General features: G+C 35.9%; 3 protein-coding genes across 5 annotated transcripts; 1 reads left to right on the forward strand and 2 right to left on the reverse strand.

Annotated features, from left to right (window-relative positions):
• Window positions 1-847: 847 nt before the first annotated feature.
• Window positions 848-3,628, forward strand: LOC125193103. 3 transcript variants are annotated; one of them, XM_048090843.1, is made up of 8 exons: window positions 848-1,037; window positions 1,139-1,497; window positions 1,691-1,850; window positions 2,011-2,093; window positions 2,172-2,293; window positions 2,844-2,897; window positions 2,962-3,055; window positions 3,144-3,628. In XM_048090843.1, the coding sequence occupies exons 3-8, from the start codon at window positions 1,737-1,739 to the stop codon at window positions 3,337-3,339; spliced, it is 663 nt and encodes a 220-aa protein (XP_047946800.1). In that variant the 5' UTR covers window positions 848-1,037; window positions 1,139-1,497; window positions 1,691-1,736; the 3' UTR covers window positions 3,340-3,628. The 3 variants fall into 3 exon arrangements, with proteins under 3 accessions (XP_047946800.1, XP_047946799.1, XP_047946798.1); XM_048090842.1 differs by lacking the exon at window positions 848-1,037 and having other exon boundaries at window positions 1,691-1,910; window positions 2,733-2,897; XM_048090841.1 differs by lacking the exon at window positions 848-1,037 and having other exon boundaries at window positions 2,733-2,897.
• Window positions 3,629-9,300: 5,672 nt separating this feature from the next.
• LOC125197440 (cytokinin dehydrogenase 2-like) lies at window positions 9,301-11,482 on the reverse strand. Its single transcript, XM_048096179.1, has 4 exons — window positions 10,870-11,482; window positions 10,543-10,670; window positions 9,758-10,314; window positions 9,301-9,685 (listed from the first exon to the last, which is right to left on the reverse strand). The coding sequence occupies exons 1-4, from the start codon at window positions 11,459-11,461 to the stop codon at window positions 9,373-9,375; spliced, it is 1,590 nt and encodes a 529-aa protein (XP_047952136.1). The 5' UTR covers window positions 11,462-11,482; the 3' UTR covers window positions 9,301-9,372.
• A 9,024-nt stretch (window positions 11,483-20,506) lies between these two features.
• Window positions 20,507-21,163, reverse strand: LOC125195104. Its single transcript, XM_048093300.1, has 2 exons — window positions 20,922-21,163; window positions 20,507-20,819 (listed from the first exon to the last, which is right to left on the reverse strand). Exons 1-2 carry the CDS (start codon window positions 21,161-21,163, stop codon window positions 20,507-20,509), a joined length of 555 nt encoding a protein of 184 aa, XP_047949257.1.
• Window positions 21,164-24,914: the final 3,751 nt, after the last annotated feature.

Here is a 24,914-nt window from a genome sequence, read left to right on the forward strand (position 1 = left end):
AAGGAGAATAAAGTAGTAGTACTAGGGGTGGGTTGGTACGGTATACCTTACCGAAACCACCACACCGTATACCTTACCATAAATACGGTATGCGAAAAAGTCATACCTTTGCCTTACCAAAGATTTCGGTATATCGAACTTCGGTATACCTTATTTTCGGTATGACGAATTTCAATACCAATATCGTACCTCATTTTCGGTATACCATACCGAAGTTCGGTATATCTTACTTTTGCGGTATACCTGACTTTCAACATCAATTAAAATAGAAAATTAGAGTTTTTAGAATATTATTTATATTTTATAATTTTAAAAATAAATTAAATATAATTTATTCATAATTATATTTATATTTCACGATAGATTTTATAATTTAAAAATATATAAAATATATTTTATATATAATTGTGTTTGTATTTTTGTGGTATATACCTTAGTTTACGATATATATCTTAATTTACGGTATATACCGAATTTCGGTATGCAGCGGTATACCGTGGTATTTGAAAATTCATACCGTTACCTTACCGGAATCTTTCGGTAAGGATCATACCGTACCGAAAGTCATGATATACCGAAAATTCGGTATTTTTTGGTATTTTTTCGGTACGATAAGGCCGATATTTCGGTATTTCGGTATTTTTTTCTAGCCCTAAGTAGTACTAGTAATAAATATGATTTTATTTTTAATAATAGATCATTTTGAGACAAATCAAAGAAAAAAGTGTGTCATTTTCAATGGAACGAAAGGAGTGCCATCCAATCCCGACAAAAAGCAATTCATACACACAATAATAAACTAAAGTAAGGAAAATGGTAAATAGTTGACCAGCAGTATTTTTTATAAAACTGAAATTGAAGGAGAATTGGCAATGAAACGCTTCATATTGGTGCATGTCAACCTCTGCTGTGGTTGAGAGCTCTGCGGAGGATCCTTGCCCACTTGGTTGGATTCGCAACTGACAAGTCTTTGGTTGCAGCACCTCCTCTTCTGGCCACGAAATTCCTATAGAATTTCGTCGCAGCTCAATCCTCTGGTAAGAAATACTTAATCCGTACTTGTTTGGTTGATTGATTGCTGTTGACTTTGAACGAGTAAGATAGGGGATTTTCTTATCTATGCTTCTTTCTTATTAAGCCCTTGACATGTCTCAAAATTAAGCAGCAGTTCATCTCACCATCCCTTTTATTGGATGCTTTCCCTTTTCATGTCGTGGAGAATGAGGCCCACGAGAAAGAAGTTATCAAAAGTAGGAGGAGATATTCTTATAAGACATCCCAAAATGGAAAATGTCCTTATTTTTGTAGAACGGAGGGAGTATATGTTTATAAAGTAATGCAATTATGCAATAATCACAATTCTCTGTTGTCTAATCCATATCAATTGTGTTAGAAATGGGTCACTCACCTCCTTAAATTGTCTTGTAAGTGGAAGGCTATCCACTCATTTATAAAGGAGTCCGAGATCACCATTTTGTCGATGTGAGACAAGAAGAGGTTTGAAACATTTTATGTGTTATGATTTTAATGTTTTTTTATCCATATCTAACTTCTCCAGTGAAAATTTAATAATTTCAATTAAATTCTTTTTTGGAGCCTCTTTTCCGAATCTCATTACATTTCGATCTACTTGTGAAAAAGTTGCTTTTGATGATTCTTTGATAGTCCTATCTTGATTATGGTCAATTAGCTTGCTCGACAAAAGGTCCATTGTAAATTGCAATCTGTCAGCAGATATGCAGCAGAAAGTAACGATACCAAACAAGCATGGCAATAATCTTGTTGGTATATTGCATGACACGGGTTCACCACAGCTTGTAGTTCTGTGCCATGGTTTCCGGTCCACAAAGGTAGACCACCACCTCTTTCAGCTTTTTTCAAGACACGAATAACGACTGCTTATAATGCTCGTATGTGAAATACAACCCCATCCTGTTTTTGGATTTTTCATACTACCAAATTTGTGTATTAGAAACCTCAGTGTGGTCTATGTCATGCTTCCTTCTGCAGGAGTACAGAATCATGGTTAATCTTGCTGGAGCTTTAGAAAAAGAAGGAATCAGTGCTTTTCGCTTTGATTTCTGTGGAAATGGGTATGGCTTTACAACATGATATATTTATCACTTATTTTCTTTGTTATTAATTTTCGGTTTCATCTTGATCATTTGCAGTGAAAGTGAAGGTACATTTCAGATTTGTAACTACTCTGATGATGTTGATGACTTGAGATCTGTGGTTGACTACTTTGTTGGGTTAAAACGCTCAACGATTGCAGTTCTTGGTCATAGTAAAGGTATACCCAGTATTTTGTTCTAAATGTCTTTGCTTAAATCTTGTCCCACACTTACTTGGTGACGTGTCATGTTTTACACACTGTGTTGTGTCTCTGGATACACAAGAACAAATATTCTACAATGGATGTGTGAATTTCTGCCAGTAGAATTACTTTTCTTGTCCTGTATTTGTAATTGTTTTCTTTATCAAACAAATAATGTTAAAATCTTACTCTACTCTGCATTCAAAGATACTAAAGCTGATAATATCTTAAATGCGTTTAAACTTTATAATAATACTCCTTAATTTGCCTTGAGAATAGACTCTTGTGGATAGCACTCAGTGATAATTCTTTCTACTTAAAGTTTTGCCATTTTCAGAAGTTTATTCTGTGTGTTGTTCTTTCTGATATTCTACTTTGGACAATCTGGAACTAGATAGCGTTTTCCACTTTGCAGGAGGTGATGTTGCCCTTCTGTATGCATCGAAATATCACGATATACCTGCTGTGATAAATATTTCTGGCCGTTATGATCTTAAACAAGGAATTGACGAATGGTTTGGCATAGATATCTGGGAAAGGCTCAAGAAGGATGGATACATAGATGTCAAAACCAAGACAGGTAATTGTTTCGTTTTACAAATTGTGCATTTTTCCAGTAAATAAAGCATAATCTTTTTTAATAGGAGAAGTCGAATACCGAGTCACTGAAGAAAGCATGATGGAGCGGCGGAATACAGACATGCACCAAGCCTGCCTTTTAATTGATGCTAACTGCAGGTCAGTTTGATCTTAATTTCTGCTAATAATACATTTATTTCTTACTATTTCTTCATCAAAACAAATGTTCATCCAAGTGTATATAAAGGTCATTGACAGTGTATGGATCAGCTGATGATCTTGTCCCTATAGAAGATGCAACAGAGTTTGCCAAAATCTTACCAAACCACCAATTGAAAATCATACAAGGAGCTAATCATGGATACACTTTACATCAACATGAATTAGTCTCAGCTGTCTTGCCTTTCCTAAAGGAAATCTCTACAACACGATCAACAGGCTGAATCTACTCAACATGAAAACCTGTTACTGGTTCATCTGCCAACTACTCTTACCATTTGTGCTTAATATTTGCTTATCTTTCATTTGAAAGGCATTTTTATCAACGAATGATATATATGTATATATAGCTAATAAGTACACCAATATTGGGTGATTTGAGATTTCCAGAAAATCAAGTGCAACTTGGAATTTTTAATGTAATAAATGGGTGATAGCAACATTCAAGGTTGGCAAAGGAAGTGTTGCCGATATCTTAATCTCTATTTTGTATTGTGGCGTGGAATTGCTTAATTGTGATGAGTCATATTGTTCTCATTGTGGAAATATATTCCATTCACAAAAGCAGCACTCTTGCTCGATAATAGATTGATGAGAGTTATATATGTAGTAGGGGATAAATTTTAGGGTAAACTGTCTCTAAAATCATCAACTTTCACAAAAGGCTGGAATTTCCCGTGAACTTTAAAAGTTGCACGAAAAATCACAAACTTTGCTCCCGTGTGCAAATTTCCCGAGTCGGGTATTCCGGCTAAGTAGAGTGCTGACATGTGCAAGTGTCACTTGGATGCTGTTGTGGACGCTGATGTGTGCAATGACTCGGACAACGACTGTGACGGCGACGGCGACGGCGACGGCAACCGCAAGTTCCGCACTCCGTAACCTCCGCTGCTCATTTTTTTGTTGATTTTGTGTAGGATGAAGTTTGGTTTCATTAATTTATGTTATTTGTCATAGTTCTTAAAAGATAGTGGAGAGTTTAAATTCGAGGGTGTTTTATTATGAATTTTGGTAAATTTACGTTTATGAAATTGAAAAAAAGTAATCTTTGGTAAAAAAACTAAAAATGTGTGTAACTGAGATTCGGCTTCTGTAGTACTGTTCCTTCTTTTTTAGTTTTTTTTTCCTCCGGCGCGAGCGGGATGGAGCTTTTTGATGAAATCTGATTTCATGCAAAAGCGTGATTGACTATTTTTGATGAAATCTGTTTTCTTTTAATAATTTTTTTTTGGCAAAACACAAAACGACGTAGTTTTTGTGTTTCGGTTGCCTAGTTACGCTTCCAGCAGTCACATAAGATAAGTTTACGCCGAAAAACTACCGGGTCGGGTCGTTCGGGAAATTTGCACAACTCGGCAAAGTTTGTGATTTTTCGTGCAACTTTTAAAGTTCACGGGAAATTCCAGCCTTTTGTGAAAGTTGACGATTTTAGATGCAGTTTACCCTAAATTTTAAGGGATCACTTTCTCTTAATTGTTTGAAGAGATTAATGGATACTTGTTAGCTAGAGTAGGCAAGAGCATGGAAGTGGGTCCGGACCCACTTTTATTCATTTTTTACTCCATGCTCTTCCCCAAGAGCACAACATCCACATCCATGTTCTTCCATAAGGATATGCTCAAGGGTCCCACCATTCTATTATTCAATTTAAATAAATACATTTCCATAATATTAAAATGTATTAAAAATACTCGAAATAATATTACAAATTACTAAAAAATTAAAAAGTACATAATTAAAATCCTAAAAATTAAAAATTACATAATTAAAGTCCTAAAAATTAAAAATTATATAATTAAAATCCTAAAAAATAAAAACTACATAATTAAAATCTTACAAATTAAAAATTACATAATTAAAAATACCCCGTGGAAGACTAGTCCTCTGGCCTTATCCCCAATGTTTTTCGAAGACCCCGTATCATTGCCAAATGTGAATCAAGTTGCTTGGGAGTCATCCGAAACCTATCGGCCAAATTGAGTTGAGCCAAAAGGGTCCACAGCTAGTTGGTAGGGGGTTGAGGTGGCACAAAGGGAGCGGGATCGGGGGCGGGGGCGGATAGAGTCGCGGCCCGTCGGCGGTTGGTCCTCACCTTCTTCCTTGCTTGTGGCCGGCGTTGGGAACTGTTATGGCCGGCGTCGGGGCTACCCAAGTTAGTTCCGGAAAGCTGGCTAGCCACCTCGTCGGAGCCGCCATCGGATAGGAATAACGACCTCGACCGTTTGTCGGAGGAGCTGTAGGAGGATGATACGCCTCCCCTATACTTTGGATTTCTACGCACCTGCTGCCAAGCGCCGAGGTGCTTGAATGGTTTGCCATGCATGGAATGGTAGGTCGACATGGTGATCGTGATGATGTCGGCCTCGCTCATGCCGCTCCTCGCTGACCTCTATTCCTGGAGGTAATACCCCGGGAACTTTTGGATTTCTTCGTTAGCTCTGAAGATGGCATTGCGCACCATACTCTCGTTGCGCTCGATGGTTTCCCTCGGTCGGTTGTCATTGTACCGACGAGAGACGCGCCACCAAAATCTCTCCCCGGTTTGGTTCATGCTGGTTTCCGGATCTTCGGATATTTCCAAATAGGCATTGAACATCTTCTCCATCTCTGGCGATTGTGTGTGGTGCGGACGTGAACTTCACCGACATGACTATGAGTAGGAACACTACGAGGAAGAGGATGAGGAGGAGGAGGAGCGTTGGGTTGTCCTCCGGAGTTTGGAAGCCGTCGATCCCTCCCGATCCCGATCCTTGTTCGGGTGTCCACCCGTATTGCCCATCAGGTGCATCTTGCTCGTCCACCGGATAAGACCGGTAGCCACCCGAAATTTGAGAACCTTGGGTTTGAGGAGGGGGCGAGAATTCCGTATCCGGATGAGGGAATGGTGTTGGGTTTAACCATTGGTGGTTCCATCCGCGAGAGTCGGAGGGGTGATCGCCGGAGCTGGATATTTTTTTTGCAAGAGTGAAAGATTGAGAATTGATGAGAGAATTTATATGAGAATTGTATAGTGTGGTGTGAAACTTTTTGTGTGGAAATTGAGGTATTTATAGATGAAAAATGTGAATTTTGAGGAGAAAAATGAAAAATAAAGTAAAAGTGGAGAAAAAACAAATATAATTTATTGGGAAGAGGGAAAATATATATTTTTATTTAAAAACGATTTTTAAATTTCATTCGAATTTTAAAGAAAATATAGAAAAGCCAACAGCATTACCGTTGGCCAATAGAAGGCTGCCACGTCGACCTGCTCAGTGGCACGGACATGCTCGGTATATTCAGCAGCGCCGTACTGTTGACGCGAGCACAACAGCGAACAGGGGTGTATCGCCCCGCTGGCATGGACGTCGTCCGCCCCAAAGGGAAGCGATGGGGATGCTCTTAGTATCCAAGAACAAACCACACATGCCTAAATATTTATGGGCAAAATTGAAATTTCGGATGACTTTAGAATTAAAGTTCAGTGGACCTTTTTCTGCACAAATGGAAGACCTGGGTTTGGGTTTGAGTCTCGATGCCAACATTTATTGTTTTATTGTATTTTCTTTAACTATTCACTTTTAATAAGTAGAATAGTATATTAATTATTTATTTGCTTATATATTTTTAATTACTTATTTTGTTACAGCCCATATATTAACACTTTAATATTGACTACCCATTCAGTCTTTAATAGGTGTCTCATATTTCACTGGAGTAAATTTTTAAAAATTATTTGACTTTGTAAAAGGATATGAGTAGAAAACATTAGTGGAGTGCAAAACACTACTTTTATATTACTGTCTTCATCCATAGTAAGTGTTCCATTTTATTATTTTTGTTTGTCCACTAATAAATGTCCCATTTGTTTTTTCACTATTTTTGTTAATGGATTTCACATTCCACTAACTTTATTTCACTTGCATTTCATTATAAAACTAATTCATCTTTCACTAATATTTTCCACTCACTTTCCACTACATTTTTTAAAACCTATGCCGGTCAAAATTAGCCTTATATTGGTGGATGGAGGAAGTAGTTTTATCCTCCCTCCGTTCTATAGTAGTGGAGGCATTTTTTTTCGGCACGAATATTAAGAAAAATTGTGTTAAGTAGGTTAAGTAAAAGAAGAATAAAGTAGGAAATGAAAAAGATAGAGGGATTACGAGAGAAAAAAGTAAGTGAGAAGAAATGTATTGAGTTTTACTAAAAAGGGAAATGACTCCACTGCTATAGAACGTATCAAAATGACAAAATGATTTCACTACTATGGAACAGAGGGAGTAGTTATTATGAGTAGTATGAAAGTTAGTAAAATATAGGATCCATTTATTTAAAATAGTGAAAATAAAATGAAATATTTACTAGATTCTGGAAAGAGTTAAAAACAAAGAGGATCAAATATCAGGATGAAAGTCGGAAATGGATCAAATATCAGATTTTGGCTTGACAAGTAGACTGAAGATGACAGCCTCAAGAACTATTTCTCAAGATTATTCATGATCTCTACACAACAGAGTGACTTTATTGAGGACATGGGTTCATGGGATGATGGTAGATGGAGTTGGAAGTTTACTTGGAGAAGAAATCTTTTTGTTTGGGAGAAGGAATTTGTGGAGAGTCTTCACCTAGCCGTGGATCAAACTTCCTTGAGTGAGAGTGGGAGGGATGTGAGAGTTTGGACTTTTGACATTTCAAATGCTTTCTCTATTTCTGGTTTTCTTGCGCAGGTTAATCACTTCATGTGAGAAGATGATAGCCATTCTCGGAATGGAAGACTAGCATGGAATAAGGTTGCCCCACCTCGTGCCCAACTTTTGGTGTGGTTTGTCCTTCAAGGAAAACTCAACACCAGGGACAGACTTTTCAGATTTGGAGTTCCCGTAATTGCAGATGATCTATGCGTTTTTTGTAAGGTAGAGCGAGAGACTATCAACCACATCATGTTTGGATGTAAGTACTCTAGCAGCCTGTGGTACTTCTGCTGCAACCAATAAAATCTCGCCTTCAGCTTGCCCGAAGACCCGATCTTGTGTTTTCTCACTTGGATGGATGCACCTTTCTACAAGTTCGATAAGAAAATATGGACATCCCTTTTCTACGTGATTACATGGTCCATATGGTGGATTAGAAATAAAGTTGTTTTCCAAAACTTTGAACCAAATTGGGAGGTTGAAAGAAAACTAACTTTGTGGAGGCTCGGCTCATGGATAAAAGGGTGGTGCCCGAACTTCCCTTTCCTACCAGGAGAAATGTATGATGAGCTGGTCAAAGCTAGAAGATGGTCTGGAAGGTATCAAAGAACCATTTCCACTTACCAATTGATACAAAGGTGAACTTCATCTCGCCTCTTTTGCCTTTTGTTTGCTGCTGGGATTGTCTTGGTTTTTGGCAGTGGTACTGCTTATTCTTTGTTGCTTTCTTTGTTGGCGGGAGGTGTGTTGGTCGTGGCTTTGTTGCTCGTTTCTTTTGTGTCTTTGTTTTTGGCTTGTTGCTTGTTCTTGTTTGGCGCTCTTATTGTCCGTTTTTTGTTGGGGCGAAACATTTCTGCTCACTGCCGTTGGTGGTTTGAGCCTTTTATTCAATAAAAAAAAAGAGATTTAAAAAAACAACAAAAATATAAAATTGGGATTGGGATTCAAACTCTACTCTCCCCTCGTTAAAAACACGCTAAGCCAACTTAACTACATAGAATATTGATTCTCAGGGCAACATAGATAGTTATATATACATTTTTAAAATTTGCTAATTAACAGCATTTGCTTGTTCAAACACACCACATAATTAACATTTTTAAATACTCCAATGCCATTGGCACTCTCACCCTAAATTTGAAATTTTACAAATGTACTCAAAATAGTTTTATTGGTGGACAACACGTATTAATATAAAATTGATAAATTATGAAAAAGAAAGAGATAAAGTAGGTATAGTAGGAAAGAAAAAGGAAAAAATTGATAAAGTAGAACCAAGAGAGATAAAAAATTACGCAAGTAGAAGTAATAAATTGAAACTAACTTTCCACTTTTAGAGTGATTAATTTTCATCGACAAACGAAAATGAAATGGTGAGACTATATTTTATGGACACATGATTATTAAAAATACCTTCATCGAATTATATAAATCACGAATTAGACCTTTTAAAACGTAGAATTGAATAAGCATTAGTAAAAGTACCTACAAGGCAAGGCCGTTGTTCCATGATAAAAAAGTACTAGTACAAAATTCACATGTAGGAAAACTAAACTAATCTTAGATATATAGGCAATTAATAACTCAAAAATCAGATTCCATAACAGGAGTAAAGATTCTTTGGCCAGGAGACAAAATCATTCTAGGATCATACTTTTGTTTCCTTTCTTGAATAGTATTCCATTTTGACCCATAATGCTGAACCCAATCTTCCTTGGATTCATAATGAGGTAGATACTGCTTGATTCTTATTCCCTCCCTTTGACAAACTTCCAGAATCTGTTTGTTCACTTTCTCAAAAACATGCGACTCACTGAACTTGGTTGAGTGCAGCAGCCCTAGTGTGTAGAATATGTCTTCATCTTCCGGCACCACCGCCGACGTCCGATCATCCCATCTGCACACACCAAATACACGTTCAAAATTTAAAATTAATTCTCATTAATGGAGAGAGGGAGAGAGAGAATACTTTTGTCTATTGAGAGGGTAGAAAAGAATGGGGCCGGAAGTCTGGTTTTGTGTGTGAATGAGGTTGAGGATGACAGCAGCATGGAAGTCCATGATTTGGGACTTTGGCAAGAAGAGATTGAGCCATGGATGAGCTGCTTCTTCTTCTTCTTCTTCTTCTTCTTCTTTTTCTTCTTCATTATCTCCTTCCAATTCCAAGCTTCCAACCCTATTGAGGAAATCAAAGAGGGGTACATCTTTTTTGAAGGAAAATCCAGGAACAAACCTCAGATCTTTTAGCATCATTAATTCAACCTCCTCCTCATGAATATTGGTGTAGTATTTGACAAACTCGAGGGAGTAGAGTATGCCTCCGTTGGCCTTCAACAAAGATTGAATCTTGGTTTGGTGACAAGGTGAGTAGAAGGAAGTGGATCTCCAATTGTTTGGAGGGCTCTTGTCTGTGATAATCGAACCTTCCAGATAATTAGGTCCATTCCCAAACCCATTCATGATCAGATGCTCTTGGTCGCTCGTAAACTTGCTGAAGTCGTCGTAAATCAATCTCACCCATTTCGCCTACAAATTAAGCATCATTGTAGATCATAATTAATTAAGATTTAAGAACATATACATACTCCCCGTGCCAATTTATAGTACTAACATTTTACTATACTATTTTGGGTTGTCCAATATAAAAGTAGGTCCGCTAACTCGATTTCCCATTTTTCTTGATAAAGTTAAAGAATTTCTTAAAACTCGTGCAAGTTAAAACGACGGACAGAAAGAATATATAGCTACACTCACTGTGGTTGGTGCTTTGTGAAGGACGATTCTTGCTCTGGTTATGATGCCGAACTGCCCAAGCCCACCAAGAACTGCGAAAAATAGCTCCGAATTCATTTCCTCCGAACAACTCACCAGATCCCCTTTACCTGCATATGAAATAAACAAATAAATATTTAACTTGATGATTCGAGGAGTATTGTGTGGGGCCAGGCCAGCATCCAGAATTCTGAACAAAACTGTCATAGATTCTGTCCGGTATACCTAGTACCTTCACAAAATCTTCAATTTTATGTCAAAACACCAAAAAACAATATAGAAAAAGAAATAGAGATATTAAAACAAAACCTGTGATAACATCGAGTTGAAGAACATTGGAGATTTGGGGGCCATAGAAAGAAGACTGCCCACTAATCCCAGCATTAGAGAGCGTCCCTCCCACGGTGAGGTACAAATAATCGGTCCAAGAAACAGGCGCCAGCCCGTGCTCCAGCCCGGCCCGCAACACATCGATCCACAGCTGCTCTCCGCCCACGTCAGCATAATACCCTAACCCTTCCTCCCAAGAAACCCTAATCCGGCCCCCGTCTCTCCCCAGCGAAGCCATGTCCACCACCACGCCGCCGTGCGCCGCCGCCTGCCCCCTCACGGAGTGGCCGTGGCCTCTGGCCGCAATGCCGAACGGGGTGGGGCACTCGTTGGACAGCCTCACGAGCTCGACGACGTCGTTTTCGGAGGAAGGGTACAGGACTGCGCGAGGGCTTCGCTTCACCAGGTTTCCGTAGTCGGTCGAAGCTGCTGCGATCGCGTCGGGATCGGTTCGGAGGTCGAGATCGGGAGTGAGGAGGCAATTGGAGAGGGCGTTTGAAATTGGTGAGATGGAGAAGATGGTGATTGTTGTGAGGAAGAGGATGATCAGCTTTGGTGAAGAGTTTGCCATTTTTGTAATGATGCAGGGAATTTGAATTCAGGTGAGGGTGATGAGAATTGAGAAAGGAGGGCTATTATTTATAGCCAGAGGCTTGCATGCAGCTTGTTTCAACTTTAAATTTTTTTTTTATTGTTCAGAGACATTTCAAAGATTACTACGTTACGATTATGCTTGCTCATGTGAGATTTCAAGATATTGTAAACATTCACACTTGTTTTCAATGGATCATATCTAGTTATTAGTAAAGTGAGCATTTTAGTCTAAAATCACATATTTGAATTCCATTAATACATTTATTAGCTTTAAATTTGCCGGGTTGAATTTAAATACTCCCTCTTTTCCTCATTATATGTCACAATTTTTCCAATTTGGTCTCTCACTTATTAATGGTCTCACTTCACTTTCACTACTTCTGACAATATATCTCACATTCCACTATATCAATTTCGCTCACATTTTATTACTATAAAACTAGGATTCACATACTATTAAAGTGTCGGATTAAAGTGGGACACATTGGAGGACGGAGGGATTTAGACCAAAGTCCTAAACTGATCGCGTACATTTGTTAAAAAAAACTTTAGTCCTACGTATTAAGTGTGTTAACTCTGGTCTTAGACAATATGTTTTGGTCCATATTTAATAGTTCTATCAAAATTCTAAAGTAGTAACTAATAAGTTAAAATTAATTGATCAAAACATATTATATGAGATTAGAAGCTAACACATACTTAAAAAAAAATCATCAATTGTACTTGACATGATTAATATGGACCAAATAGGTTTTGGTGCAAATGTACAGAACTAATTTTAAATTTTAAACGTGATTGATTGTTAGTATTTTTTCACGTTGCCATTCAATATAGACGGAAACATATTATTTGAACCAAAAGCTGACACACCTAAATTATCCAAAAAATTATTTTAAGCAACTTCACAGTATAAAGTCTTTACAGCTTTACTCATCCTATGAATTGAAATTATGTTATACTCCCTTCGCCCCGCTTTAGCTGTCCCATTGACTTTTCTGTTCTCTTTTTATAAAAATGATAAAAAAAATAGTTAAAAGGAGAAATGGTAAATTAAGAGAGAGAATAATATAGAGAAGAGTCTTATCTACATTATTGTCTCTCTTACTTTCCCATTTCTCCACTTTAACTATTTTTTATCATTTTTACAAAAAGAGGGCAGAAAAGTTAATGGGACTGCTAAAGCGGGATGGAGGGAGTAACTTATACTCCCTCCGTCCACGAATAGGAGTCTTATTTCTATCTGGCACGGGTTTTAAGAAATGTTAAGAAAAATGGGTGCAAGAAAGTTAGTGGAATAGGGGTCTCACTTATATATATTAGTTTTAAATGATGTGTGAGTGGAATGTGGGGTCTCTTTACCATTTAAGGTAATTATGAACCGGGATTCCTATTCGTGGACGAACCAAAATAGAAAAATGGGACTCTTATTCGTGGACGGAGGGAGTACATGCGCTGTCCTAAATGGTTTGCGACATGACAACATCAAAGATCTGGAGTCTGGACTGCATATGGCCAAGAACTCAAAAAGAAAAAGGAAAAACCTTTACTAGTGGTTTAGTGGAGTAGTTTTTTTTTTAAAATATTACAGTGTAATGTTAATGGTTTTAGTAACATTCGTGGTGTTAGGCCGTCAACGCTGACTTGTCATGTCATCTCGTAATAATTATCTTTCGTGCTCTTTTATTTGGGTGAATCATCGTATCAATTTTTTTTACAACTCAGCTCACATATCATCGTGTCCAAATTACCATCTTTCATTGTATGTGCTAAGGAATTGAGACAAGCACATGTTCAACAATTAATCAATGTACAAATATTTATACAAAGTTATTTCAGTGGGTAGACAAATTAAATGGTGATCGGAGCTCTACAATCACATGCAAAATAATGATGTTGATATGTACAAAATTACAAATTAAAGAGTAAAATTGTAAATTTGCGATCACGCAGACTTGTATTGTTTGTGGGCCTTTGTGATCACATATTTCAATGGCTATTGTTTCAATTGATTCGATACGATTTGGGGTTTGATGAAAGATAATAGTCATAATTAGGTAGGTTTTCAAGAATCTTTGAATTAGAAGTAGTCTAGATTTGATTTATGAAAGGTGGTGCGTAAATGGGTAAAGAGATTCTCTGCAAAATGGTAGAAATGAGATGGAAACATCACACAAGATTTTGTGATGGATTGTGAGATCGCGTTTGTAGGTATATAGGAGACCAAGACATGCCAAAGTCAATTTCTAACTATAATTATTTTTGAACCGTTCGACACACCAATTAATGAATATGTTTGCATGTGTGTTGTGTGTGTGTTTTAATGTTCCTTGGAATTAAGCTGTGAGACAACATTTGAGAACTATTGAATAATCATTTATTTTCAGTTAGATATACGGTCTTAAAGATCAATACAATGCAATTTTAATTAAATAATGAGTCTAATCTTATTAGAGAGAAAGAAAAAGTAATTTAAATATTATTAGTGGAGAATAAGTCTCACCTTATTAAAGATAAATGAATTTTCAAAATTAGAAATTGCATATTCTCGTGGGATGAACTAATTAAGAAAAGAGTGCATATTCTTGTGAGAAGGAGAGATTATAATATAAGAGCATGTATATACACAGTATGTAACGATGAGTAATCCATTCAATGTGTGCTTCTTATACTGAAATTGGTATTTGAATCCAAACGCAAATAAAAAAAAATGAAATACTACTAGTTTGACAGTTTAGTTGAAGTTTATTTTAGCATATTCTTAAATCTTGATTCTTGATCATTTTCTTATATAAAAATTTTCCATCGTGCATAATAAGTAGTATTACTTTTCTTCATGAAAAGTAACCGCAGCCCTAAGATTTTAACTATTTTTTACTCCTTTCGTCTCACTCAAGATGTCCATATTCTTGAGTAACACGAAATTTTAGGAGTTATTAGATAGAGTAAATAGAGAGAAAGGTGTAGTTGAATATTTTAATAAGAAAGGAGAGAAGAATTTATTTCCGAATATCAAAAGTGGATATCTTAAATGAGAGAATTGAGTATTTTTGTGCATATTAATATGTTCCTAATTAAATTCATATTCAAATAATCAAAATATAAACTTCAACTATGAAATACTAAAAAATTATAGTCAACAATTTTTAAAAACCTGCATCGGTTTAGTATGGGATATCTAATATGGACTCATACTATGTTAATTTATTAGATTTTTTAAAAACCTGCATCGGTTTAGTATGGGATATCTAATATGGACTCATACTATGTTGATTTATTAGATTTTTAATAAAAATATGAGTAAAATGAGTTAGTAAAACATGTATTACATTACAAAAAGTAGTACTCCCTTCACTTCTCCATAGTAAAGACATTTCTTTTGAGTATAAAATTTAAGAAAATGTTTTAAATGGATTAAATGGAGAAAGAATAAAATAGGAAAGAGATAAAATAGAGAGATGAAAAGAGGATAAAACAAAAGCGAATAAAATAAGTGATATCATATATGTTTTTTTTTACAAAATAAACAATGACTCAACTATAATGAGATGATCCAAAGGAAGTAAAAGGTCAATGGACATGTAATGACGAACGAAACAAAAAGAAAATATGGGACAAATATTCATGAATTGGGAGTAATAACGACTTTATTTCAATTCAAATTTTTTAATATTCAAATATTAGAAGATTAAATTATCGTCATTCTTGCACCCAAAGCGTACGCCGCATGCGTCATGTTATTGTTCTAGCAATAAAATCATGGTATGGTTAATGTTTGTCCGATGTTCAAGTAAATCATGTTAAAGTTGCATGTAAAATCGTAGTGAATTATATGATCTAAATCACCATGTAGTTGAAGGATTGATAATTAATAATTTAATAAATAAAATGCTACTAAAAGTTTAATTACGTTAAATTGAGTTGAATCTGTATTTATTCCGGAAAAAAATTATTGTCGTTACCATGTCATCCTTTGTATATAGCCTATAACTGTGAATGCAAGAACAAGAAATGTTGCTAAAAAAGTCACCGTCAATAATCGGTATTCGGACTAGTAAAATTGGATCAGATATTGCTATAATAAAACCAAAAAGGAGAAGAAAATTAGTTTAGTTTTTCTAGAAATAGTTAGTTGAGAATCCACATATTCCCAAATCCCAAATGCTGGATTCGTTAAATCGGAATGTAAAATGCGATCAGATATTGATAGTGACATTTTTGAACATTTCTTGTTCATGCATTCACATTTGTATGCTATACAATGGATGACATGGTAACGACAACAAATTCTTCATTCAACTCATCATATTAAGTATACAATGGTATACCAAAATAAACATAAATAACATATACTCAGATATTTGGGGTGTTGAATTGTGCATCATGAGCTGCGGTCATGTCTGCTATGGGGAGTCAACTTAAAATATTTTACGAGATCATTGTGCCAATTGGGTCGATAGCATTAGTTCACATTATAACCATATAAAGTGAATTTGTATACGGTCCAATATATTGTACCATCAAATAAGAGTCTAATTACATAGTTGAATCAAATTAATTAACACAGGTTTTAGTAATTTTTATGTAACAAAGTACTATGCGTTTCATTTCCTTTGCGCTCGAAAACGATTGTTGACGTATTGCACAAATGAGTTTTACTTGAAAAATTTACGATTCTTTTTCACACCGCACGTATATTTAATTGATCGATCTTCTAGTCTAGGAAAAGGAAAGGTGTTAGTATATAATATATGATAAGACCAATTTCATGCATTGGTTATGGGGTTAGATTTATTGAATTTTTTAGTCTAACAAAACTTTTAAGCCAGATGTGTAGAGGAAATCGCCATATCCGGGAAGAAATGAAGGAAGTCACTGGGCGAAGGAGTTTGGCAAGAAAATGAGCAGAAAAGGAAGAAATTCCCAGACGGAGGAGATTACTAGATGGAGGGCAAAGAGGGGAATTCAAGAAGATTCTAGAAGATCACCTCCACGCCTATAAATAAGAGCACGCAACATACATGGATCATCATCTCACTCACTTTTAGCTCTTAGCTCATTTTCACACACTTCTACACACACTTGGGGGATATCAGAAATTCATGGGGTCGGGGTTCGTGTTTTGAGTTACCGTTGTGTACCACCGTCTCTACGGGAGGCGAAGAAACAATTTACTGCTTTAGTTTTAATTTCTGCTTTGGAATTCCCTGAGTCTTCGTTGTTCGAAGCTCGGCGTTGTTTTTATTGAATCGTTGTTGAATTCTTAATAGTTAGACTATGGAAGTTTATTCTCTGTTTTCGTTTTATGTTTGCTTCGATTGGCGCTTTACCTTGGATGCTTTTCGCACTTGATTTTGCTTTGTTGAAGTTGGATCCTGTTGGAATTGTAGTAGATCGGTTGAATTTGGTTAGATCGGAGTGATCGGAGATGGAAATTGTCGTGGTTTGTTGTGGATGGCTTGGATCCGAAACGGATGAAGCATTCGGTGTTAGATCTGTTGAATTCTGCATGGTTATGAGTTTTTAGTTACTGTTTTTTAGTTTACCTCGTCTAGCTACTGTAGATAGTATTTTCCGGTGATCTGTGTTTTTTCGACGATCAAATCGTCATGTTCTGTTTTAATCTGGGTTGTTGCTTTGTTCTCTTTGTGTCTATGCTTGAATCGTGTGAAGATATGAAGATGGATGTTAGTTAAATGCATTGTTAGTTATTTGCAGCTTTTCATTCGTGCCTTGCTGTTTTAGGAAATGGTCCCCACGGTCTGTTCTTCATCTGCCTAGGCATTTTAGGAAAGTTATTCTCTAGGTCGGGTAAATTTCGTTGCTGAAGTGTGTTCGGGTTTGTATACTAAAAGATGCTTCGAGCGTACATGCCTTTGTACAGTCAGCTTGTGCATGTATACGAGAAACGCCACGTCCACTTGTTTACCTATTTATGAGAATAAATAATATAATATAATGGTTTATTATTGAAATATAATAAACAAGTCTAAGGCTTTTTACTAAGAAGGTCAAGTAGGGAAATTCGATGAATCTCCTCATGAGTTTTCCAGTAGGGGACTTGGCCAGATCTAGTAAGAAGAAAAACGTATTCACAACCTAGATAGGCTTTGGCTACCTATTGGAACGGTTGCGGTGTTTGTGATAATTCTCTCTTACCTAAGAAGAGATTAGTAACACCGGTGTGGTAAAGCACTGAAAGGATCTAATCCGAAATGTATTCTTTATTGCTATCTACTGAAAGAATATATTTCAGAAAGTTTTGTATTTTCTAGTCTATGATATTACTATCAATATTGTTTATTCAATCAAACGCCACTTTGACTTATCAATATGTGAGAGTTTGTACGTAACTCAAGTTCATGATATCTTGGGTGGTAGTAATTGAATAACATGAAGGTATTGGAATATTATTTCATAGAATTCGCGTGCCCAGTGTGGTATGATTAAATCCCTAAGGGGTGATCCCCAAGAGGTGTTTGAAAAAGGAATTTATTATTCAGAAATCTGCGCAGTTGGAATTTATTCCACGAATAATAAATAAAGTTTCAAACTAGAAAAACTCTTTGGAGAATTAATTTAATTCTAGTCACATAGCAGACAAAAGAATTAAATTGATGGATCAAGATAATCTTAAACGCGGGAAATATTATAAAATAAAATGGACCCAAGTTATTTGTAATTTGGTGATTTAAGTGGGAGTGCAATATTATTCTTTAGTGGAATAAAATAATATTCCATCGATAATATATTAAATCATGGGTCATTTGATTTAATTAGTAATTTATCTAATGGGTGAGCCCAACACTTAAGTCATTCCATGGATCCCCATCCTAGCCCAACAAGTCCATTATAAATAGTGATGAGATGTGGAAACCCTAGCACACCACAAGTCACACCTCTCAACCCTAACCCTAGCCGCCACTAGCGTGGCTTCTCTCTCCCTCATTTTGGCTCGATTTTCGAGCCTCCAAGTAATAGGGAGCTAGGGTTTTTGGTTTGATCTTGTCTTGTTCATTCTAATCCATAGAATTGAATCGAGATAGATAGATTGGTGTAGTGTTCCTCCTAGATCTCATCAAGACTATTTTGGTTGTTCAAGATCCGCCCACACGGATGAATAGCCAAGGACTAGGGAATAGGTTGGAAGATTCACGGTCGATAAACCAAGGATCTCCGGGTGGTGCAGCTAGCAACTTCGATCCTATGATGGATCAAAATGAGGTAACAATCGAAACTACATCAAATTGCATGATTATGTGTTTATTTGATGTTATATCTATAGATCTATGTAAATTGCATGAAATTAGAGTCGAATGCATAATCACCTAAATAGATCCGTCTAGGACCTGTTTGTTTTCCGTGTCTTCCGCTGCGGTAGTCCCAACAAAGTGTTGATCTGTTTAAATCTCTGTCTTTGTCATGCATGTTTTCGTTATGTTTTCCTTTTCCTAGATCTAGCTGTTATAATAGATCATTTACATTTCCCGGGTCTAGTAGTTAAGTTCTCAACCCAAAGTTGCGTGGCAGCAGCCAAAACCAGTCCAAAGTCCTCTTAATTCTCACTCGCTCCTATCCGTCTCTGTGGGTTCGACCATTACCTCTCTATGCTAGTTACAGTGTAGTGGGTTGAGGTATTATTTTCTTTGACAGCGGGCTGAAGGTGAGTCCAACGACCGCGATCTTCCTGGTTATCGAGTTCCTAGACCTTGCAGTCTAGTTAATTTCCTTGACCTGAGGATTATGAATTAATTGATACGAACTGTGCTCTCAGCTCGAAACCTATCAATATACTTCCTTCATTCCATAGAATTAGGTCATTTGTGGTACACGCGGGTTTTAATGTGTAATTGGTAAAGTAACAGATAAAGAGAAAAAGTTGTTGAAATTATGTAGTGGATGGTGAGACACATAAATAATAAAGTAAAGAGAAGGAGAAAAAAACTGCTATAAATATATATGAACTATTTGTATGGGACGAACGTAAAAGGAAATATGCCTATTTTTATGGGACGGATGGAGTATAAATATGGAAGCTATAGTATTTTTTCAAATAGACGATAAAGATATGCATTTTGTGTGGCCTAATAAGAGCATCCACAATGGCTCCTGGACTAGAAACTGGACACCTCCTGCCACATATCAGGACTAGAAAATGTCTGTCACATCACTAGGACACCCAACTGCACAACAGTGGACTAGAAACTGGACTAGCCACAATAAACAAAATGAACAAATTCATATTAAAATTTACGACACAAATACGGAATTAAATTTATGACACAAATATGAAAAAAAAGTACATCCTAAAAAAAATTACATGATTAAAAAAAATACATAAAAAAATTCTATCGCCGTGCAATCCTCCGCGCCCACAACTCTTCAATTAAATCCTTCTGGAGTTGAATATGAGCATCCACTTGGCGCATGTCGGCCTGTGCCCTGAGGCGCTGGGCTTCATCGTGAGGTACCCCCATTCGTACGTTGGAGGTGGCCACGCATTGGCTTGGACCGGGTTCATCAGCATCGTCACTGGCCCAATTAGTCAGTTCTACACCTTCATCTTCGACTATCATGTTGTGCATGATAATACATGCGTTCATTATAGCACCAATGCAGTGGACATGCCACAAACGCGTTGGACCCTTAACTGCCGCCCATAGAGCCTGGAGCACACCAAATGCTCGTTCCACGTCCTTGCGCGCCGACTCCTGCCGTTCGCAAAGTAGGCCTTCCTTGGATCTGATGCGCATCTGATCGTGTTCATAAAGACGGGCCACCTAGGGTATATCCATCCGCCAAGTAGTAGCTTATATCGTGCTGTTGGCCGTTGGCGACGAAACTGATGGCCGGACCAACGCCCATGCACTGCGTTGAAAAGAGGCGACGAATGGAGGATGTTGCGGTCGTTGTTCGACCCGGCTACCCCAATATACGCATGCCAAATCCACAGCCGGTAATCAGCTACAGCCTCAAGGATCATCGTGGGATTATTTTCCTTGTAGCCGGTCGTGTAGAACCCTTTTCAGGAGGCAGGACAATTCTTCCACTCCCAATGCATACAGTCTATGCTGCCCAACATCTCCGGGAAACCATGCACATCCCCCTGCATCTGCATCAGGTCCTGGCAGTCTTGGGGGGTAGGCTTCCGAAGATATTGATCACATAATATTTCAATGACACACTGATAGAAATGCTTTAGACAATTGCTGGCAATTGTCTCACCGATGTGGAGGTACTCGTCCCACATGTCTGTCGGGGCTCCATAGGCTAACTGCCTGATTGCCGCAGTGCACTTTTGTATAGGTGTGTGGCCGGGTCTCCCAGCCGCATCGTGCCTGAACCGGATGTACAAATATTGACGTTATAAAGCATTAACGATATGCATAAACATATCCCTACGCAACCTAAAAAGCCGCCTGTAAAGGTTGGCCTCAAACCGCGGCTCCGGAGCGAAGTAGTCTTCATATAGCCGCTTGTGTGCACCGACGTGATTCCGATCAACCAAACCTTGGTGAAAAATGGGTCGAGGTACCGCCGGCTGCTGCGGCTGCAAGGCCCTTTGTATCAGTCGATTTATCTCGGCGGGCGTATAGGCCGCCAACTCTTCGTTAAATCGCCGGCCGAAATGATCAGCATCCCTACCACTACCACCCACACCACTACCACCTGCATCACCCATTTCGCGATATTGTTCTTGTACAGAAATTTTAGAGAGAGAGAGAGAAACTCGTAAAAACAAGTGGTGTAAATGAAAACGAAGTGCAATTATCAGTATATATAGAGTTTCGAGAAATTAAAAAAAAAAAAAAAACAGTCGCTCGCCGAAATGTCGCCTGCAATGGCGGCTCGCGGATCAGCTAGCGCTCGCCGGAAGCAAGGTCGGCTAGCCGACCGGCTAGCCGCCATTGCGGATGCTCTAAACCGATGTTGCTAGCATGGATCATCGAGATAACTTATCTCGGAGACCAAACACAAGGTAGAGTTAGGATTATCTTAAGCTTACTACAAATTGGCCCTACGCAATACTTTCTCTGTTCACAAATTAATAACCCATTTTATCATTTTAAGATATTCACAATAAGATTATTTAAGTACAGTATTTAATATTTCTATAAAGTGGACTATACACAAATTATTAAAGTCATTTAAAATATTAGTTTAGTCAAATTTTGGATAGTTCCATAAAATTTAAAATTAGAATATTAAATCACGAAATTTTAATTTTTCTCAATTGTCAAATCTATATAAAAAAAATGTTCTCTTTTGACGATATTTAAAATGACGCATTTAATTAAAATATTTTTTCTTTTAATTTTTTTTCTTTTCTTAATTTAGTGAAAGAATTAAAAGACGACATTTTGTACTTATGTGGATTAGACAATTGAGAAAAATTGAAACTTCTTAATTTAACATTCTGATTTTACAAATTTATGATTTGAGTAGTTATTAACCCTAAAAGTAACTCCCTATGCCTCAAATTACTTGAACCGAATTACATTTTGGGTTTTAGCAAGTTACTTGAGTCATTTTTCTTTATGACTAGTAGTATTATATTATCTCACTTACTTTATTCTCTTTTTTAGAAGTGGTTCGGTACGGTATATACCTTTCCGAAAGCACCATATTGTATATCTTACCAAAAATTCGATATGAGAAAAAAAATCCCATAATTGTACTTTATCAAAATTTTGGTATAACATATTTTCGATATGGTGAATTCCAATACCGATATTGTACCGCATTTCGGTATACCGTACTTTTGTTGTATACTAGACTTTTATGGCATATCAGTTTACGGTACGACATACTGAAATCTCATTATTTTGAAATTAATGTTTCAAAATACTTAGCGAGCATCCAAATTAATAAATTAAATATATTTTATATATAATTATATTTTACGGTATATATATACTGCAAGTTTGATATATATCGTGTGTGGTATATACGTATTTCGGTATAACGCAGTATATGAAAATTTATGCTGCCACCTTAACAAATTCTTCTGGTTAGGTTTTATGCCGTATCGAAAATTAAGGTATACCAAAAATTTGATATTTTCGATATTTTTCCCCACGTCTATTTTTTCCTACTTTACTCTCTCTTACTTTAATCTATTGTCTATTTTATTTTATTATATTTAGCATACTAAATGCAATTTTTTAAAATTTTGCATCGAAGAGAAATATTTTAAATAACTTAAAACTGAGATGGTATATCAAACGGAGTAACTTTTTTCTTCATTGGTCAAATGATTTTAAAGTATTATCTGGTAATTAGATTCTATGGGGAGTGATCAATTGTTAACTTATCATTTAATTGCTAATTACAACTGAAGACCATGAGATTTTAGAATTCTTGTGGTCTACAATTTGTCATTTGTAATTTCGTTTTTCATTTTTAATATTAAAAAGATAATAACAACTGTCAAATTTAGGATTTAGAAACACAATGTCAATACAGTGTACGAAATACATCTACACAAAGACATGGCAATGTCAATACAATTTTGTGTCTTGTATTGATATAAAACTGTTAACGAAATTTATGAAAATTTTTGAATATTTTTTTCAAAATTTGAAATCGGAACATATGCAAGTGATATATCGTTAAAATCCTTATGAAATTATCTTTAATTTGATATATGTTGTGCGGAAAAATAATTTAAATCGAGAAAATTATATGCGTTTTAAAATTATGGGATATTTTTTAAAAGTTAGTTACAACTAATTTGTTGTTGTAAATTGACCTTAATACTCTTATTCACTTTTTGTTGATCGTATTGATATTTCAGAGCGGATAATCTTGGCCCTTGATTCGAATATCTAATGACTATTATTTAATTATAATTAGTAATTAAATATTGAGTTAATAATATAACACTCCCCTATTTTATACTAGGTAATTTGTACCGGACTGCGTAAGGAAAAAGGCGAAAAGTGCGTACTAATCTTCATTCCACATTGTACCAAGAAAATCTGGGCGACATCAAAAATAAATCATCCTACTAATTAAAGAGATCTTCGAAATTTCCCACAGATACGTTTCTCAATAAAAGATAATTTCTTTTTACCCTTTTAACACTTTTTGCTTGGAAATTTAAAGGATGTCAATTCAATTAATCATCATTACAACACCGTATCTTTTGTTTCTCTTTTCAGCTAATTGCTGTACCTGTACAGAACAATATACCTACCTACGCAAGTATACATACTCCCTCCGTCCTTGCAATATGGGTTGTATTTGTTTATGGCATGAATTTTAAAAATTATAAAAAAGAGTGAATTAATAAATTAATGGAATATGAGTTCTATTTATATATATATTAGTTTTATAATAAAATATAAGTGGAATAAGTTCGAAATGTGTGGCTTGCTTACCATTTATGATAAAAGTGAAATAAGACTCTTATTGTGGGACGAACTGAAATGACAAAATATGACTCTTATTATAGGACGAAGAGAGTAATTTTTTCTTTTTTCTGATTTTATAGATTTTTACATATTTAGATATTTAAGAATTATAATTTTATTACTATATAATTGACTATAATAGAATTATGTTATTACAGTAATAATTATAATTGTTACTGTTATTGTACCAATGATGAGTACTAATTTATTCAAAAAATATAATAGAATCATTTAAATTATGAATTGTATAATGATACTCAGTAAATAATAATTCGTCTATTGAAAATTAACTCATTGTTGGACAACACAATTACACAAATTTTAACATTCTCTTCGTCCATAAAAAAAGTTCCATAAAAAAAGGTGAATAAAGTATGAGAGAAATGAGAAAGAGGGTGATGAAAAAGTATGTAAAATATAATACTAATAGAAAGATTCATTCTCACAACTCAATCCTAAATGGATAATAATGAGATAATTATTCACAGCTAACCCCATCCAACTAAAATAATTTCACAACTCAATCCTAGATTATATTTTGATACTTCCTCCGTCCCATAAAAATATGTGCATTTTCCATTTTCGTCCGTCCCACAAAAATATGTGCATTCCATTTTTGGAAAGTTATACTCCATCCGTTTTTTAAAAATAGTAATTATTTCCATTTTGGGTCGTTCCTTAAAAATAGAAACTTTAAAATCTTTATATTTTAGGACATAGACCTCACAATTCACTAACTCTACTTTTACTACTTTTTCTTTTCATCTTTCTTACTTTACTCATTTTTCTTTTCCTCTCTCTTACTTTACCAATTATTCTCACTTACTTTATCATTTTTGTATTAAAACTCGTGTCGTTTCAAATATTTTCTATTTTTTTGAATACAAATTTAGTATCAATTAATAATGTAGGTCTCACTATCAATTAACACTACTTTAACTATCATTCTTATCATCTCTCTTACTTTACCATACCATTCTTCTCCTCTCTCTCTTACTTTACCAATTTTGTCTTAAT

This window comes from Salvia hispanica, chromosome 6, assembly GCF_023119035.1.
Source record: "Salvia hispanica cultivar TCC Black 2014 chromosome 6, UniMelb_Shisp_WGS_1.0, whole genome shotgun sequence".
In the NCBI taxonomy this organism is placed as follows: Eukaryota; Viridiplantae; Streptophyta; class Magnoliopsida; order Lamiales; family Lamiaceae; genus Salvia; species Salvia hispanica.

What these genes read in the sequence shown, in the direction of transcription:
- LOC125193103 (XM_048090841.1), top strand. Translation starts at nt 1,737, where the DNA reads ATGCAGCAGAAAGTAACGATACCAAACAAGCATGGCAATAATCTTGTT. An exon ending in TTTGATTTCTGTGGAAATGG is followed by an intron (nt 2,094 to 2,171) that starts GTATGGCTTTAC and finishes GATCATTTGCAG; the next exon opens with TGAAAGTGAAGGTACATTTC. An exon ending in TTAATTGATGCTAACTGCAG is followed by an intron (nt 3,056 to 3,143) that starts GTCAGTTTGATC and finishes GTGTATATAAAG; the next exon opens with GTCATTGACAGTGTATGGAT.
- LOC125197440 (XM_048096179.1), bottom strand. Translation starts at nt 11,461, where the DNA reads ATGGCAAACTCTTCACCAAAGCTGATCATCCTCTTCCTCACAACAATC. An exon ending in TTCACAAAGCACCAACCACA is followed by an intron (nt 10,315 to 10,542) that starts GTGAGTGTAGCT and finishes CTTAATTTGTAG; the next exon opens with GCGAAATGGGTGAGATTGAT. An exon ending in TACCCTCTCAATAGACAAAA is followed by an intron (nt 9,686 to 9,757) that starts GTATTCTCTCTC and finishes TGGTGTGTGCAG; the next exon opens with ATGGGATGATCGGACGTCGG.
- LOC125195104 (XM_048093300.1), bottom strand. Translation starts at nt 21,163, where the DNA reads ATGGGTGATGCAGGTGGTAGTGGTGTGGGTGGTAGTGGTAGGGATGCT. An exon ending in TACTTCGCTCCGGAGCCGCG is followed by an intron (nt 20,820 to 20,921) that starts GTTTGAGGCCAA and finishes CATCCGGTTCAG; the next exon opens with GCACGATGCGGCTGGGAGAC.